An 18,002-nucleotide genomic window follows, 5' to 3' on the forward strand; every position below is an offset into this window, starting at 1 on the left:
GGCAGGAACGCCCGCTCGTTGCGTCGCCCTGTCGCTTTTGTCGCCGCAGTAAAGCATGAGTCTGCGAAAGCCCTTGGGGTCCTTAGAGGTGTCTCGACGGCGCGGCGGCGGCCGGGCAGAGGGTGTGATTTGACAGTTCGGTCCCTGCGACGCGTAGTGCTCCCGGGCGCTGGCGCCGTGGTGGAGGTGGGGAAAGGGGGGGGGGCGGCCTCTTGGGACCTTGGACAAGGATGGGAGGATGAGACCCCGAACCTTTGGGGAGGATAATTATAATTATACAACTAAAGGAGTTTTCACGAATCTTTGTCAATCCTCTAACGCCGACTGTTTGTTTGTTCTGCCTGCAGGCGCATGTTCCCGTCGCTCCGCGTCAAGGTGTCCGGGATGGAGGCCGACGAGTACTACTTCGTCGTCCTGGAGATGCGCCTGGCCGCCAACACCCGATTCAAGTACAGCAACGGGCACTGGGTGCCCGCCGGCGACGCGGACGTGCAGCCGCAGAGCAAGTCCTGCATCTTCGTCCACCCGGACTCGCCCGCCAAGGGTAGCGCCTGGAGCGCGAGGGACATCAACTTCCAGCGGCCCAACCCCCACGGCGCCAAGCTCACGAACAACACGGCTGACACTACCGATTACAATGTAAGTAGTTTTATAAATACAGCAGGACACTGATTCAAATCTCGGCAGCTTTTTAGCCTGGTTTAATTAGTTGGGGTTCTTTTCACTGTTCACGATGTAGAACAAGGGCCGCTCCCGCTGTGCTATGTGCTATATGTGGTAGAGAGTGAGAAAAGGGGGGGGGGCGAGAGCATCCATGTAAAGACAGCCTTGGGCACCGTCTAAAATCCGAGAAAACCCCTCTCTACATCATATGGTTTTTGTGCTATTGTAATAAGCAGTACGGTATTTCCTTCTCGCAGATGATTCTGACTTCAATGCACAAGTACGTGCCGGTCATCCATGTGGTGCGTGCCAGCGACAGGGCAGCGCTGCCCGCTGCACCCAGGAAGTCCTTCTCCTTCCCCGAAACGGAGTTCGTGGCTGTGACGGCGTACCAGGTCAGTCGAGTGTCCTGTCGTGTGACGTCAGGTGTCAGCTTGCTGTTCGCCCACTCATTCTGTGCTGCTCGCGCACATTGCTCCTCAAAGCGTTTTCTCTAACCTGCTTGCTTTTGCTCTCCCCCACAGAACGAGGCCATCACCAAAATGAAGATCGACAACAACCCGTTCGCCAAGGGCTTCAGGGAGAATGGTATGTCGCAGTGCCGGCGCAAGCAGCAGCACAAGAAGCTGCTGATGGGGGCCAAGGAGTACCTCGCCCAGGACAGCCCCTCGCCGCCGCCTCAGATGGCGGGGTACTTGGACGACAGCGGGGTGTCCTCCCTCGGCTCGGAGCCCGCCTCGCCCTCCTGCTCGCTGACTTCCTCGCCACCCCCCACCGACACTGCGCCGACGACCTGCACGGCCACGCCCACGGTGCCCTTCCTGTCCATCACCAAGATACTGGAGCCGGACTACCGGCCGTTGCGCAGGGAGTCGCGGTCGTTCGCGCCGTGGTGCGAGGAGGCCAGAGAAGCCCCGCCTGCGGGCCCCTCGCGCCTGGAGGGCTCATGGCTGGAGAGCCCAATGCACCCTACCACCCACCTCATCCACCCCGCCCCCGTCGCCCTCCCCTCCCTCCCCTATCCGTGGTACGGTCCCTACCACAGCTACCCCTACACCTCGTACCCGTCAGCATACCTCCCCGCCTTACAACCGGCATGCAGCCTGCCGCGGGACTCGGCCGTGGGCGCGATGGACCTGAGCGTGTGCGCCCAGGACCTCAGAAGTAAGGAATATAGAGCGTGAATCTCGGGATGTGAGTTCAAGAGGCGAGTACCGTTGCATGGAGGGCACACGGCCCTCTAAGTGTTACACAGTTAATTAATTTTGTATAATGCAGTGATATACAACTCCATTTTTCATGGTTGTGTTTTAGATATGTAGGACACGCAGTAGTTGTGCTTCATTGTTCCTGGTTTTGAGTATTGTATATAGATTTGACTAAAGAAAAAGATCTATTTATATGTCCTACCAAAGCAGTTTTTGTTCTTGCCAACAAATTACTATCATTGTATACTTGTAGAAAATACTATTTGGCATTAGTATGAGATGAAGATGTGTTAAGAAATAACACTTAAGTACAAAGCCCTTATCTAGTTTCTTTGAATCAAAAAACTGTAATTGTTTAGATTGATTAAATAATGTAAGTGTATTTTTTTACCAAATAATCTAGTGATCAATGTGTTACGTATGTGATTTGTTTTTAGTTTCCTAGTGAGAATATTTTATTCTATATAAATACCAATTTAAGAATGCAGCAAGTGATAGGATAAAAATGTAAAGTGCATAGGTTGTCAGTGCAAAATAAAATTGCTGTCTCAATTAATCAATCTTTTAATGAAAGAAACACAGTATTGCTTTATTTAAATCCTTCTTTTATATAGTATTTCACTAGGTAGCTCATTTAAACTGCCTTGTCAGTACTCTATGATACCTCACAAATTTTCAGTAATTTCAAATGACGCTTATTCAAAATTCTTGGAAAATCGAGTCGTCTCGGGGAATGTCCAATATATATTTTCTCATTTTTGGAAACGGTCTCTAAAATCCTAAGAGCAAATAATGTTGTGTGTATTTGAAATTAATGACATAAATCTCTGCTTACGACCTAAGCGATAAGTGGCAAAAGTCATTATTAGCGAGAAATGTGTACATACAAAAATTGGCTGAAAACACTGGCCAGCGACAGCAGCAGAACAGTCTGATATCCATGGAACAATCCACCCAGTCCAGTCCATGCATGAGTATACTGATGTCACAGTGCTCACAGTCCATATACTATATATATGTCACAGTCCATATATATATACTATATATATGTCAGAGTCACGACACGACAAGGGGTAGTGTCGCTCTGTGGGGCTTCTGAAGGATAAAGTCTCACTTTCCGTGGAGTATCGCCGTGATCAGGGGAGCAGTGCGGTGGGGGAGAGTGGGGGGTGGGGGAGCGGACTTCTTATTCGCAGCCACCACGTCTGCACTAGTCGCACCGCTTCACTGCATATAACGTCCGGAGTGCTATAAGCACTTCACTCGACCACGTTTCTTTCTCACTCCATTTCCGGACCTTGTGCCTCTTGCGCTTTGGCGTCAGTGTAGATCGCTAATCTAAAAGCCATCCAAAATGGAAAACGACGCTGGAGAATTCGTTGACTTGTACTGCCCCAGGAAATGGTAAGATTTGTGTTAAATTTATCTGTGGAGCTACTTTTGACGGCCGACGCATATTGATGTTTCTCACCTAACCTCCTCGTCAATCGTGTTTTGCTTATCAGTAACATTTGGCTTCTTAAGAGACATTTTAAATCTCTTTATTTCGTCCTTTTTCGTTTCTTAAGTGTATCTTCTTCATGATATATACGCTGAGCTTTAAATTGTGTCCCTTACAAAACCCGGCTGCCGCCTGCCGGTGCGGTTCTTACCCTCTCACTTCTAACCTCAGATGTGGTTCCCTCCAGTGCCTTTGTTCTAATATCTTTCTAACTAAGGTTGTTCCGTTGATTTCCAGCTCCGCCAGCAACAGGATTATCCATGCTAAGGACCATGCTTCCATCCAGATGAACATCGCTGATGTTGATCCCATGACTGGCATCATGCTCGACACCTCCAAGATCTACGCCATCTGTGGCTCCATCAGAAGAATGGTAAGCATTCACTGTTCACCTTCAGAACTGCCATGTCTTCAAAAATATTATAGTCCATACTGATTTGTAAGCAACTATTTTCTTTTTTGGGAGGATTTTAATATTCCTTTCTTGCTGTTTGGTTGCAATAGAAAACGGAAGGCAAATTAACGCCAACCAGTGTAATCGGTTGGGGTCAGTCTCCTTCTCAACATTTGAGATATTTATTTACTTAATTTATGTGAGGTTTGAGTCATATTGACAGCAATGACAAGCTTTTTGATTTGGTTTTCATGACTAATTCATGCTATGGAATTGCTAGACTAAATGGAAGGAAAATTAACACCAACTGGACTGTCCAGTTTGTGTCAGTCCCCTTCTCAACAGTTGAAATAGTGGCAACATTCTTTATACCTTTGAAACTTAACAAGATTACTGACGAGTCTTTTCTTTGTTTGCAGGGAGAATCAGATGACTGCATCATGCGTCTGGCAAAGAAGGACAACATCATTGCCAAGTAAGTATGCGGAGTAAATACTTCAGGCTCATTTACGATCGGTTTGGCATAGGTAATGAAAATTCTGTAATCTAAGCTGAATGAAGTCTTTTGTATTCAATGTGAGTGTTTTATTGCACAGTTGCATTTACAATCGTTTCCACATGTTTCCATGGTAATTTATTACATTCTAACAGTACCATTCTTCTCTGGCATTTGTACCAGTCTGGCTAGTTTGGACATAGTACCCTTGGTTTGAAATTTTAATTTGTTTGTTACAAGAGTCTAGGTTGAACTTAATTATTTTTGCTGGTAGGAATAATTTCTGCTAAGCAGCTATATTATTCAAGAATTTCTTCTTTTCTTCAAAATTCATTGCAAATGCTACCTTAAGATTCAGTATTGTTGAAAATTTGTATTATCCAAGTAATCCGATCCTAAGTGAGCCTTTAAATGTGAATTACTTTTTATATTGAAAGTATTATAATTGTTGCGTTTATTTTTCAGGAACTATTAAATGCTGCTAGTTTTAATTTTCTTCAATAAAAAAAAATGAAAAACTACATTTTGTGTCATTGTTAACCCTTTCCTCTTTCACACTCTCATATTTAATTTTCACACAAAATTATCCAAACCTGTCTGAAAAGCACAACTTAACACAAGTGATCCTCACTTAATTTGGAGAAAATTGGGTACAAGCAAAAATCTGAGTACTATAATTCTGTTTTATGCACACCTGGAGTAAGTACTTCGAGGACTGCCGTCAATAGGGCTTTCAAATCCCATAGCTGATTCGCGATGACTCTAACCGTCGTACACCTGCAATCAAGATGCATTTGATATTGTGCCTGTGAGGGTACTTCGGGTGGGGTGGGGGCTCTTTGGGCTGCCTTCGGGTCTGATCCGTCAGATCCATCCCAAATACGAAGCTGATCACCCGACCCGAGCGGCGGCGGGTAGCGCCGACGGCCGAAGCAGTGCATCTGCTGAAAGTGTTTAATCATGGCGGCGAACGTTGATGAATTACGTGAGTTTTCTCTTTGTCCGAAATAGCATTAGACAAAATTTGTTCTATCTGGTCTTGCATGCTATATGATAGCTGATTACAAATCTCGGGTTGTGAAAATCTTTTTGTTTGTCACCGATGACAGGCTTCATAACCTTACTACAGTATCGATAGCGGCATAGTATCGCAATGTTTTGAAATCTGCTTTAACATTATTGACGGAGACATCGACATTTCTGCGTGTATTTTTTCCTGCCTTTTCATGTAACTGAAATTTCAAGTTAACTGTTTTGTGTCAATTAAACATAACCTGTTGATTGGCACAAATAACATCAAACAATGATATTTCAGTATTTCAGATTTAGGGAATCTGTTTTATCAAATGATTAAAATTTTCCGTGCAACTGTATATTTTCAGTGAGGTCAGTTTTTATGTATTTAATTGTCTTAATTTTTTGGTGCTTCTCAGTCCTTTTGGAGCGAGTATTTCTTCGGATTGGATCAGCTGAATCTGATGAACAACTTCAAAATGCCATCAACAAATTCCTACCTGCAGTTCTTCTTAAATTGTCCAGCCCTCAAGAAGGTGTTAGAAAAAAGGTAACACTCCTAGTTAGATCAGTTTCTATTTTTTCTCCTGTTCAAATATAGTGAACGATAAAACAAAGAATTGAATGAGACAAAAATTCACAGGTCATGGAACTTTTGGTTCACATTAACAAAAGACTTAAGAGCCGCCCATTGGTACAGTTGCCAATTGATTCTCTCCTTGTGCAATACCAAGATCCAGCTGCCAGCGCTTTCATAATTGTAAGTCTTTCCTCATACAAGACTATGTTAAAAGTTAATTTTAGAATAGTCTAATTAATCGTTATTTTCTTGTGCTAAGAATTTTACCATCATCTACATCAAACTTGGATATCCTAGACTACCAATAGAAAAGAAGGCTGAGCTGGTACCCATATTGCTTTCTGCTTTGGATGGTAAACCAGTACAACACCGTGACAGGTTGGAAAATTATTGCCAAAATTTATACATTCTTTAAAAAAATGTGTTTAATTTTTAACACAGTTCTAAATTGGTTTATCTGTTATCATAATTCATAAGAGTTTTTTTTTTTCTTTCCCTGTTTAGCTTGTTCCTTTTGATCATGCCAGTTCTAGGAAATGTCCGAATTCCTAGCGACAAAGCTGCTGTGGAGAAAATGTTTAGATTTGCTGAAAAACCACAGCTGGCTAAACAATTTGCTGATTTTATGCTTGATATGCTCTTACTACCTTATGGGTAAGTACCAAGTAATTAACATTGATGCAGTTTCTGAATTTATTTAATTTTTGTTCTTGAAACGTTTCTTTTATAATTTGAAGATAAAAGCTTTTTTCAAAATATTTTTGCAATTTTAGGTCCACTCTTTCAGCCACAAATCCTGCACCAGAAGAGCATTCTGCTGAATGCACCGCACACTTACCTCCTGGCTTGAGTGAATATGCACTCAAACGACTCATAGGGGAGGCACCTATGAAACCAGAGGATTTGGAAGAAGTATGCAGTTAAATTGTAGTTTCAATACTAATCTGTCATTCAAACTTTGTAATTGCTTAACCCCCTCAGATTATTATTCTAATTTTATTTTTTTCTGATTTTTAGGCAAAGATGGGCATTGTGAAGTTCTTGTCATCTGGAGTTTATCCCGATAGTGACATACTGTGTCAACTCGTTGTAGCATCTGCTGATTCACGTTTTAATGTAGCTAACTCTGCAGACTTTGAACTACGCAAGATCACAGGGTAAACAATTATTTATCTTCATAATGTTGCTATTCAGTCACTATTTGGTACCTCTCTCTTTATATCTATTTTTTCCTCAGATCACTTGATTGGGCCAATGTGCCAATGATGCAGCCTCTTTTCTCTCTGTATTTGGGAACTCCTGCATCAAAACCTAATCAACCGAGTACTGTTAAACCAGATATGAAAAGAGCTCCATCAGGAACAAGACTTCGGTTAAAGCTATTACCTTGTTTGGTTCGCGCCAAAGGACAAGCTGTAAACTTTCCTCTCTGCATCCAGGTTAGTGCCTTGATGACGATTTTGTTTTATCAATCAATCAATTTTAAATACGGTAGACCTCTTTTTATATGTGTATGGGTCTGTCTTTCCAGGTTTTCTTTGATTCTCTATTTAGTCAAAACACAAACACAAGACTGAGAGGAATGGCTTTAAATTTTTGCCTCACAATCATACGCAAGTAAGATTTAATGACATTGTCCAGTTGTAAATTTTGCCTAGTAATTGTGAGAGATTGAATTGTAACTTTTCTTTCTCTTAATGCTTGCAGTGTAAACTCAAATCTTCTGAGCCATGTTGCACATGTTCTGCTCTCTGGACTTCTCAAGCTGTTGTCTGAGGGTGAACCGTCGCTTAGGGGCCAGACATACAATGTAATTGGGCAACTTGCAATTTACTTTCCTGGTTTGGTCAACAAGGACTTGTTGCTTCTTACAAATTTTCTAGAAGCTTTAGGAAAGGTTTGTTATTACTTTAACTGTGACATTCAGTGTGAGTAATGTATTGAAGACATTGTATCATTTTAAGTTTCAAATGGCTGCAGGAAGAAGGCCAGGATTTGAGGCTCAACATTCGGGAGGCTCTTCTTACCATGGTGGATGCCTTCCGCCCTGAATCTGCTAACAATACTGCTCATGTCCCTCCGTGCAAAGCTGCCACCAACGGCTCCTCTGCATCTGGGGCTGCTAAATCAAAGAGCGGTATGTTTGGCATTCAAATTAAGTAGTGTTAAGTTTTAAGGCCAATTATGTATTGAATATTAAACCTAATTTTGACTTGTGTATTTGTTTAGTAACATTTTCAGTAATTATTTTTTGTCTTAACAGATGGTTCAAACAATGCAACTACTGTGCTTCCTCCTGAGTTACTACGTTTACAAATGCAAGAACTACTGAGCCGTCAAATAGAGAACCCTGAGCCTATGGTTCGCTTTGTTGTAGTGCGCTATGCAGCTGTGGCATTCCCACCAGATCATGCCCCCTCAAGGTTCTTACTACTTTTGGCAAGTGCAGATAGGTCCGTATCTTACATTTTTCATAAACAATGTTTTACTTAAATTACTTGATGTACTGTAGTATACTTAATATATGTTATGCTTCACTAATGTCTGCCCACTCATATTTTTAGCAAAGATGAGGTGTCATCAGAAGCTATTGCATCTCTTTACAAAGTTGAAGAGAAACCATTCAGTGGAAAGAAATTAAGTAAGGAAGATTTGGATAAGGAACTGGTTTTACCAGCATACCCTGATATGGTAAAGTTTATTTGGGATCAAATTCAGTTGTCAAGGTCAGGGAGCAAGTCAGCATTTTCACCTGATGCATTTAGCCAGGTAAAAGACGTTTAAATTTTGTAAGTGTTTCTTGTTGCAGTAATTTTGTTCTCAAACTGTAAATCTAATCTTTAAATCTTTTTTTTTTTTCTTTATTTGGGCTTAGATTGTGAAGTACTTACGTCTATGCCTAGCTCGTAGTGCAGGTGTTGTGCTCCCAACAAATGAAACTCTCACTCATCCTTCAGAATTTACTCCAAAAATAGGTCGATACTTGAAGCAAGTTGTTGAATCCAATTTTGAAACAATCAACAATTATTTGGAGATAGTACATAAACTGCTGTCTGCTGCTACAGGTATGTATATTTATTGTGCTCATTTTTTCCTGGAAGTATACCGAATACTGTATTTATAAGAAAGGGCCACTCTTACTCCATGGTCTTATTAGATTATTATTATTTTCTCTTTTTCTACAAGGACCCCTTGCAGTACTTGCCCTTTTAGAAGTTGTTGGTTGTGTTCCTGAAGTTTTGGCTCCCAAATTTGTTGATAGACTTCCTGTGTTTAAGGTAATATGACCTAAAAAATGTATGTTTCTTTTTAGAAGTTTGTTTCAATGTATGATCTTAATTTGCTTCCTTCCTCAAAGGATTTATTGCGTAACACAAGTGAAGAAATGCGAGATCTTGCTGCTCAAATTTTTGGCATCCTTGCAGCCCATGGGCTAAAAAGTGGCAGTGACTTTGATAAGTGTATAACTGAACTTGTTCATGACACAACGAATAAGAAGACTCTTCTTGAGCAGCAGCATGGCCAACTCTTAGCTATGGCTCATGCTGTGGAACATTCAATTGTTATCTTTCGCTCCACTGGCACCAAAAGTGTATCTGACATACTCAAGTGGCCCATCTATAAAACAGTCATCTTAACAATCTGTAAGTGAACATATTTAAATGGTTTCTTTCTAATTAAATTGCGTACCTGCGTCATTAATTATTTTTTTCCTGCAAGACTCTCTCTTTGACAATGCATCACCAATTCTTGTTGGAGGAGCCTGCTCAGCATTGGGCCATTTGGCAAGATGTAATGAGCTTCCTCTAATCCCTGGAAAAGGAAATGATGACAAAGAGCCCGGTAAATTGGATGTTTTATTAAAGCTTCAATCCATCATGAATAGCTCCAAGATGACAGCCAAGGCACGTCAAATTACTGATCTTATGAATTGTAGAAATTCTGTTACAGGCAGTAACATATTATAACTATTTCTTTTTTTTTCTTTTTTTTTATCATTGCAGGTCAAAGAGCGGGCAGTAAAAGCTGCAGGACACTTGTGTGTTGGTGAAAATTTCCCTCACACTAAGGAAGTGATTGAGGGCTTCTTAGCCATGGCAAAAGAGGTAAGTAACAGGGTTTCTTGTACAATGAGCTAATTCGTTAATTTCATTTCATGCTTACCAATGATGTTCTGATGTGTCCTACCAGAGTAGAGATGTTGAAGTACACCTTAGTGTTGGAGAGGCTTTAGTGTGTTGTGTACTTGGTCCCTCTTCACCGGTTGCAAGAGATCCTTGGACCATATTAGAATCAGAATTTAAATCACCGGAGGTTGATTTGAATGAGACAATGGATTTGACATGGCTTTTTGACAAGTTGTTAAAGGATATGGTAAATGAACCTCACCCTAATCAGAAACAGGTAAGCTTCAGTATATACACTTGAAAGTGTGAGAAACTGCACATTGAATGTATGATCTATTGATTGATTGATTGACTACTAATACTCATTTACTTGCAAAGGCTTGTTGCTTCTGGCTTCTTGCCTTGCTGAAGAACTGCTCCAAAACCAAAGAGATTTCTTCTCGATTGCCTGAGGTTCAATCTGCATTCATGAATTTCCTCGGAGAAAACAATGGTAATTTCAAAATGTATCATTGTTAAATTTATCTATCTAATTGTATAAATTTCAGTTGATGACCTTGTACCTTTTATTTACTTTTATCTGCATTATAGATATTGTTCAAGATGCTGCATCTAAGGGACTTGCTCTGGTATATGAGAGTACTGGACCAGAGCACCGTGATAAACTGGTATCTGAGCTACTTGATACGTTGTTAAGTGGACGCAGGTCTGTTCAACAAGTCACAGCTGATACCCAAATATTTGTTGAGGGAGAAGTGGGTAAAACTCCTGGAGGGTAGGTTAACTTTTTGTTAATTTTTTATTTCTAAAACAGATTAACTCATACTATACTGCAGTAAGTAGTGTCTACCTTGATTAATTTTATTATATTCTCTTTAATAGAGGAAATTTGTCCACCTATAAAGAACTGTGTGCACTTGCATCTGATCTAAATCAGCCTGACCTTATTTACAAGTTTATGCATCTTGCAAATCATAATGCTGTGTGGAATTCTAAGAAGGTATGTACTGCACTCCCACTAAATCCTATTCTTGGGTCTCTCTTTCTATTACTTGGTTACCTTTTCACATGGTTATTATTACTGTATTGTGGTGTTTTAGGGAGCAGCATTTGGATTTTCTACAATTGCATTATCTGCTGGTGATCAACTGTCTGCACATCTACCGAAGATTGTGCCCCGGTTGTACAGATATCAGTTTGACCCAACTCCTAAAATTCAGAACTCAATGGCCAGTATTTGGCACTCATTGGTTCCAGAGACATCAAAAACTGTTGATAAGTATCACAAGGAAATATTGGACGATTTAATTCAGAACCTCACAAACAATCAGTGGCGAGTTCGTCAGTCATGTTGCCTTGCAGTATCTGATTTCATAAGGGGAAGCAGCAAACGCTCAATTCAGGTATTTAAAAGTTGTTTTTTTAAAATTGTTTTTCTTTTGTTCTATAATACATTAAGAAATCAAATCCTAAAGTTAACTTTGACAAATTGTTCAGGATGACATTGAGTCTCTGCCAAGTCTCTGGCTGGCCCTTTTCCGTGTGATGGATGATGTCCATGATGGTACTAGGCAAGCAGCAGGAAACACAACTCGCACACTTAGCAAGGTAATTAATTACTGGTTTCTGGTTTCATTCAACAATTTTGGTTTTAGGGTTTTTTGTTGCTTTTATTTCAAGTCTTAGTTTTCTTAAGCTCTTTACTAATCTCTTTACTAAATGTAAACTTTCAGATATGTATACGAGCCTGTGATACAACCCAAGGCAAAGCTGGGCAGGAAATGGTTAAGGTTGTTCTTCCAGTTCTGCTTGAGAATGGTATCTGCAACAACGTCTCTGAGGTTCGGGCTATCAGGTATAAAAATTTGTTTTCACAATATGTAATCAGTAATGCCCTTATTAATTGTTATTCTTTTTATTATCTGAAAGTTAATGTTTTTTCCTTGGTTTAGTCTTCAAACCGTGTCTCAGCTTGTCAATGTGGCCGGTTCACAGCTAAAGCCACATCTTCCAGTGCTCCTACCAGCTCTTTTAGAAGCTACAGGAGAACTGGAATCAGCCAACCTAGCGTATCTGAGTACACGCTATGGTGCAGATGCCGACAAGCAAGAGATGATTGATTCTGTCCGAGCTGCTGTTGCCAAATCTCAACACAGCACTGAAACCATGACCAAGGTAAGGCAGTTTATTTTTCTAAACTATTTATTAATGTTTTATTGCTTTATTTTTAACACTTTTTGACACTTTTCTCTCAATTTGCAGTGCCTTCAATATGTTGATGCGGAAATTTTGGAGCAGTTAATTCCCAAAGTGGCTGAAATGTTAAGGACTTCTATTGGTTTGGGAACACGTGTTGCAACAACACACTTAATTGTTCTTCTATCAAGGCCTATGAAAACTGAACTTCAACCGTATGCTGGTATGTGTCGTACTGTCAATTGAATTGAAATACCTAAAATTGTAATTAAAATGTGAACTTTACTACTTCTTTTTCAAACCACAGGAAAGTTACTTGGTGTGTTAATAAATGGTTTGTTGGACCGAAATAGCACAGTGCGTAAATGCTATGCCACAGCAATTGGCCACATTGTTAGTTCAGCTAAAGAATCAAGTCTAGAGAAACTCTTCAACAAACTTCAAGAATGGTATTTCCAGAAGGAAGGTGAGAATATTACTCAGTTATCAATAGCTTCATGTTCTTAAATTCACATGAATCAAAATTTATGAAAACCACTGTTGTATTTTACCTAGACGATAATGTTCGTTCCGCTATTGGCCTAACATATCGAGCAATTGGGACACATAATCAGGATATTCTAATTAATTATATGGACCAAGTTGTGCCTCTGACCTTCTTTGCTATGCATATGAAAAAGACACCAGGTATAGTACTACAGTACTTTGAAGTTACGACATTAGTTAACACTGTCTTTAAAGAATACTGCAATTTGGAATATATTTGTTGTAGAAACTACTGCATTTATTGAAGTGTGGGAAGATGTTTGGTCAGAAGCTACCCCAGGAACTGAAAGTGCATTGAGAATGCACATGGGGCCAGTGTGCTCCCTTCTTAAAGAATCTTTGCAGTCCCAGTCTTGGACAGTTAAAGAACAAGTAAGTAGCAGTTAAAGTGGTCTCTTCTTAAAATTTTCAGTATACCTGTTCAAAACCTTTTTTTGTTTTTCTTTTAAGGCTGCTAATGCAATTGGTACTCTAGCAAACAAGATGGGTGCTACTTTACAAGCTAACCAGAGATCAGAATTGATTGAGATTCTTTTGTTGGGCTTGTCTGGTCGTACATGGAAAGGAAAAGAAAGTATTTTACAAGCTTTGGCTTCTGTTGCCACTAACTGCAAGTAGGTTTTCAAAACAAATTCCTTAAATTACTCTTCTACTTATTACTTCACTGAAACATTGCTTTCTCTAAAGGGAACAACTCATGAAGTCCGAAAGTGCCCAAATCACAGAATCTATTGTCAATGCTGTGTTGAGGGAGAGTAAAAAAGAACAACCAGAATACAAATTGCTTGCTCTCCCAGCACTAGCTACAATACTCCATTCTCTTGAAGTTGATCGCTTCAGTGAGTTTTTCTCAATTGTCAAGGAATATTTCCAGGAAGTATGTTTTTAAAATATCCTTAGGAATCAAATAATTCTAATATACCTACCATACTTTGTTAACTTTCTTGTGTCATATAATTGTGTTAATTCAGCTGAAGGAAGAAGAGAATGAAGAAAATGAAGGATGCACAGATGCAGACACTGCTGCAGAAAATTCTGCTAAACGAGAGCAATGGATGCAATTCCGGGAGGTTTCATTTGAGGCATTAGGTAAAGCTTGGCCTGCAGTACCCAAGACTCAAGGTAGGAGTTCAAAAAATTTAAATTCTGTAAGACCGATTTGTTATATTTTCCAACTGTTTCATTTAACATTTTCTACATTTTAGCTGAATATCAGTGGGAAGTGCTTCAAGCAAGCATAACGTGTTTAAAAGATAGTACTCGACCTGTTCAGGGTGCTATTGTTGGTGCTCTCTCCAGCTTTGTTGACCGTCTGTGCATATTAGATTCATCATCTCCAGCATCAAAAAATATGCTTGTCTCAGAAGAGCTTTCTAAAATTTTGGATGAACTTGAGAAAGCCCTTCACTTTTCCTTGGGTATTTTCTTGAACTTCTTCATATTTTATTTTTATCACAACTATAAAAAATAAATAAATTGAGATTTTGGTTTCTTTTCAGGAATTACTCGAAACATGCGCATTCGGAAGGAATCATTAAATATATTGTTAACTCTAGCCAAGAAACTGGAAAGTGAGTGATCATATTTTATGTGTTACATGTTCCTATGTAAATTTTGTCCTTTTAACATGTTGAGTCCTTTGTGGCAACATGTGTAGACACAATAAACTGTGTTTGTGATTCCCCCTGAGACTAAACTCGTTCATTTTGCACATTATAAACTGTACTATCTTTAAATTTTTTTCAGATTGTGGACATAAGGATCTGCTTACTAGAGTTTCATCTGCTTTTTCGGGGACACTTGTTCAACTGTCAAAAGATAACACACCTGAAGTGAAATCAAGAGTTGTGGATTTAAAGGAGTTCCTTAAGAAATATGATGTGGAGGCTTAGGTCCAAAAGCCTAAGATCAAAAAGATAGATTTTGGCTGCTGCCTGCTGCATGCTCTCACATATTCTAATTGTCTTTTATCAAGGTTCTCAGATTTTACATGTTTGTGCATGCAAGCTTGTAATTAACAAGGTGTAGAACATAGCACCTATACATATCATGGAATCATAACTACAGTAATTGCTCAAAGTTAGAGATTTTATGGCAGTATCTTAAGAAACATGGGCGCATAAGTGTACATGTCAAAATCAGTTTTTATCTATCTTTGTATCGTAATCTTCTTTTTTGTGGTCTGTGATCATTTAAGGTACACTACTTTACAAATTATTTATTTGCAGAATTGTCTTTTAACGACTGATCATAGTGGTCAATGTAAGGTAGAGAACGAATTAATTGTAACAAATTGTAATCCTACTAAAAGTTGGTGAATGTTATTAAACTTAAGATGAATAATACTGAAGAAATTTCCATTTAATTTTCCTTGACGGCCATGCTGTTGCAGCCCGTCCGCTGGCTGCGGCGGGTGCTGCTCGCTTCAGTCCGGACGAGCCCGCGGCTCGCGCCCGCTCGCAGCGCCAGGCCGCCACCGCCGGCCCGGCCCGTCAGTCTTGCTTGGCGGGCGCACGGAGCAACACCTAGGTCCGTCCGTCCGTGCCGCCTGCTCGCCCGCTGCAGCCTCGCGAGCTCGCACGCGCGTGACACAACGCTGGACCACTCGGGTCGAGTAGCCCTTGGCCTTGCGAGCCGGCACCCAGCAGCACCCTCCTCCTCCCGAACCGCGTCTTTTCCACCACCCATATTTGGATCCCCGGCCCGACCCCCGCCCCCCTCAAGCAGTGCAGTGAGTAGCCAGTGATGCGCGCGTGAGCGAGTGCCAAGACATGCCTGGATACGCATGCACCCTCGCCCCCGCCCCCGCGTCCACCGTCCTCTGCAGCGAGGCCCACCTCGAGGCCCGCCGCCGCCGAGCTCTCCACACCACACACCACCACTCGTCGCCAGGACCGCCGCCGGCGAAGCGACCAGGCCGGCAGCAGCGTCAGCGAAATGCCCAGGGACCGCTTGAAAGCCCTGCAGGCGGTAAGTTGAGCTTTCCAATGAACACCAAGGCAGGACAGGGGAAAAGGGAAAAGGGGGGGGGGGCAGGTGAGGGGGAGGCTGGGCCGGCGTGGTGCGGCGGGAGGATGGGCCGGATCCCGATGGGCCTGCGCTCGGACGGGGTCAGACCGAGTACGCCTCCACCCCCCTCTCCCCGCGGGTACCCGCTGACCGGTCCCGGTCAGACGAGACCGGGCGAGGCGGGGCGACGGACCAGGAGAGCGTCCGGTTGGGCCGGGGGAAGGGAAGGGGCCTCGGCATTTCGACTGACCCTTTCAACAATAACGAGTGCACCGCTCTACTACAACTCTCTCCCGCCTCGTCTTCACTTGCACTAGGGTGTCACCTTGGAGTCAGTACTAATTCTCAAGCGTTCCGTTCCAACTAGGCCAGATTCTCTCCTTTACCATTCCTTCTCGCATTCCGATCTAATCGGAACGCAATTGAGAATTTGGCGGACAACACTCTTGACGCACGCGCACTCTGTCGCTGGGAGATGCGACAGGACACATCGAGAAGGCCCTACGCTCCTCTGACTGACAGAGTGCGCGGGCGTCCGTCCGTCATTTGCCTGTACGATACTGCCATGTTCATCCTGTGCAAGCTCTCGAGCGCCTGATGGGTAGGCAATATCTTGCGTACAGTGCATACGTGTACAGCGGGGTGGCCTACCCTGACTCTCGCAGGCGCTAAGCTCCCGCAATTTAAGCCGAATAAATCCGAGAAGAAAAAACGCGCGTCGTTCTGGACGATATTAACGAACTTCAAAGGGAGCAGTTTGGATCTGAAATTCCTCCTGCCATCTTACGATGGAGACCCCCCCCCCCCCCGCCCACCCTCACCTGCCCTCGCCGCGTTTGACTCGCGCGATCGGATGATGTCGCGATGAGGTTTGGCTTCAGCGCGGCCGCCGATGCGCTGGACGGGGTAAGCGTACGGGGCGGGGCGGGGCTGGCTGGCAGCCGTCGGGGCTGAAGCGTTTGATTGTAAACACGGGCAGCGCGCCCAGCTGAGCTCAGCGCGACATGGCGCGGCGGATGGGCCCGGCGACGCCTGCCCGGCGGTGTGTCCGGCCGGGCCGGCCAGGGCCAGGTCCGGTCCGGCCCGTTGGGGCTGCCTAGCCTAGAGAGGGCTGCCCCGCCCCGCCGCGGTGAAGCAACGAGTACTGCCGGGGAAACAATATGGCGATGTGCGGTAAGCTCACGGCTATGGCGGCGGCGAGCGAAAATTATCTTCGGGACGTACAAAAGCCTTTTGTTGGCCGAACGCGAACGGGGGGACGGCGAAGGGCGGGGCGGAGCGGACAGCCAGTGAATGGCCGAGGCACGACGAAAGGGTTGGCAACAGCTCACCTTTTCACCCACCGCACGCGCTGCGCGCGAGTGTCGCCTGCGGGCTACGCTACAAGGGCCATAAGCTCCCTTCGCCGCTACTTCACCCCCCACTCCAGAGGTTTCCCACAGCCGCAAACAAAAACCTGCATTTCCCTCACTGCCGAGGAAAGCGGACGACTGCTCGTCACAGCAGGAGCGCATTATCTGTCCGAGCAAGCCTTTCTGAGAGCGGGTTATGCAACCGCAACCTCACTACTGCCAGCCGGGCCTGGCCCGATAGCTCGTGCGCTAGTTTTCAGCGGCCGACTCATATTGTCCCAGCCAGCGTTCTTCTGGTGGTCGCGGCCGAGAGAGTGACAAAGACGGGCGGAGAGCGGCGGGCGAGTGGGGCGGGCGGGGCCCGGGCGATGATGAGGTACGTGGCGGCCGGGATGCGCCGGGATGCCCCCCCCCCCCACACACACGCACACACACACACACACTTGTTGCCTTCAAAACATTCCCGCGAGCCTCATACTTATCCCGGCGGCGGCGTGGCGGTGGCCCAGTGGGTCGGGTCCGCGAGGGGAAAGGTCGAGCAGGCCGCGCGCGCCTCTGCGGCTGACGCGTCGCGTCGGCGAGAGGCGGTGGCACTCCCTCCCCACCTTGCTCCGCCGAACATGACGCTTGGCTGCGAATCTCGCCGCCGCGACGATGGTGCTCATCCGCGCCCGCGTGACGCGTTCAGCAGAGCAGCGAGAGGCTGCAGCAGCTGACAGTGCCCCGCTGTGATTGTGATGCGCCGAGCTCGCGAGCGCGTTCGCTCAGAGAGGCACGGGCCACGTGCCGCCACGACTTTTGCTGCGTTCGGACAGAGAAATCGCCATGTCCGTTCAAATGCCGTCCCTCCCCTCCGCACGCCCCGCGCCTCCGCCCAGTTGTCAGCTTTGAAGCGGCTGCCGCTACCCCCCCCCCC

At 44.0% G+C, this 18,002-nt stretch overlaps 4 protein-coding genes across 4 annotated transcripts in view; all 4 read left to right on the forward strand.

Moving 5' to 3' along the window:
* Window positions 1-348: 348 nt before the first annotated feature.
* LOC113215156 (T-box protein 2-like) lies at window positions 349-3,216 on the forward strand (the record flags this gene model as incomplete). Its single annotated transcript, XM_052266551.1, is given in 3 exon segments — window positions 349-639; window positions 921-1,058; window positions 1,188-3,216. Coding segments are annotated over 3 exon segments (1,089 nt in total), but the record flags the coding sequence as incomplete, so codon positions are not given.
* On the forward strand, window positions 3,107-4,783 carry LOC113215133 (40S ribosomal protein S21). Its single transcript, XM_026434710.2, has 4 exons — window positions 3,107-3,275; window positions 3,610-3,745; window positions 4,186-4,241; window positions 4,728-4,783. The coding sequence occupies exons 1-4, from the start codon at window positions 3,226-3,228 to the stop codon at window positions 4,735-4,737; spliced, it is 252 nt and encodes an 83-aa protein (XP_026290495.1). The 5' UTR covers window positions 3,107-3,225; the 3' UTR covers window positions 4,738-4,783.
* Window positions 4,784-5,098: 315 nt separating this feature from the next.
* LOC113215136 (proteasome adapter and scaffold protein ECM29) lies at window positions 5,099-15,070 on the forward strand. The gene is made up of 36 exons (XM_026434713.2): window positions 5,099-5,247; window positions 5,696-5,826; window positions 5,920-6,036; window positions 6,116-6,234; window positions 6,361-6,510; window positions 6,630-6,768; window positions 6,874-7,013; window positions 7,094-7,295; window positions 7,388-7,473; window positions 7,564-7,753; window positions 7,837-7,993; window positions 8,120-8,309; window positions 8,421-8,625; window positions 8,732-8,921; window positions 9,043-9,134; window positions 9,215-9,500; window positions 9,577-9,761; window positions 9,861-9,962; window positions 10,048-10,260; window positions 10,362-10,476; window positions 10,575-10,758; window positions 10,866-10,983; window positions 11,084-11,386; window positions 11,481-11,591; window positions 11,717-11,838; window positions 11,936-12,158; window positions 12,246-12,402; window positions 12,487-12,645; window positions 12,735-12,866; window positions 12,952-13,097; window positions 13,176-13,339; window positions 13,413-13,602; window positions 13,697-13,847; window positions 13,931-14,143; window positions 14,225-14,296; window positions 14,472-15,070. The coding sequence occupies exons 1-36, from the start codon at window positions 5,223-5,225 to the stop codon at window positions 14,615-14,617; spliced, it is 5,625 nt and encodes a 1,874-aa protein (XP_026290498.1). The 5' UTR covers window positions 5,099-5,222; the 3' UTR covers window positions 14,618-15,070.
* A 130-nt stretch (window positions 15,071-15,200) lies between these two features.
* The window catches only part of LOC113215147 (syntaxin), a 22,998-nt gene continuing 20,196 nt past the window's right edge, over window positions 15,201-18,002 (forward strand). The window contains exon 1 of the mRNA XM_026434737.2: window positions 15,201-15,695. Coding sequence (XP_026290522.1) covers window positions 15,663-15,695 — 33 coding nt within the window. The 5' untranslated portion in view covers window positions 15,201-15,662. The remainder of the gene's footprint in view (window positions 15,696-18,002) is intronic.

The sequence above is a fragment of the Frankliniella occidentalis genome, unplaced genomic scaffold (genome assembly GCF_000697945.3).
Source record: "Frankliniella occidentalis isolate FOCC.00 unplaced genomic scaffold, Focc_3.1 Scaffold40, whole genome shotgun sequence".
Taxonomy (NCBI): Eukaryota; Metazoa; Arthropoda; class Insecta; order Thysanoptera; family Thripidae; genus Frankliniella; species Frankliniella occidentalis.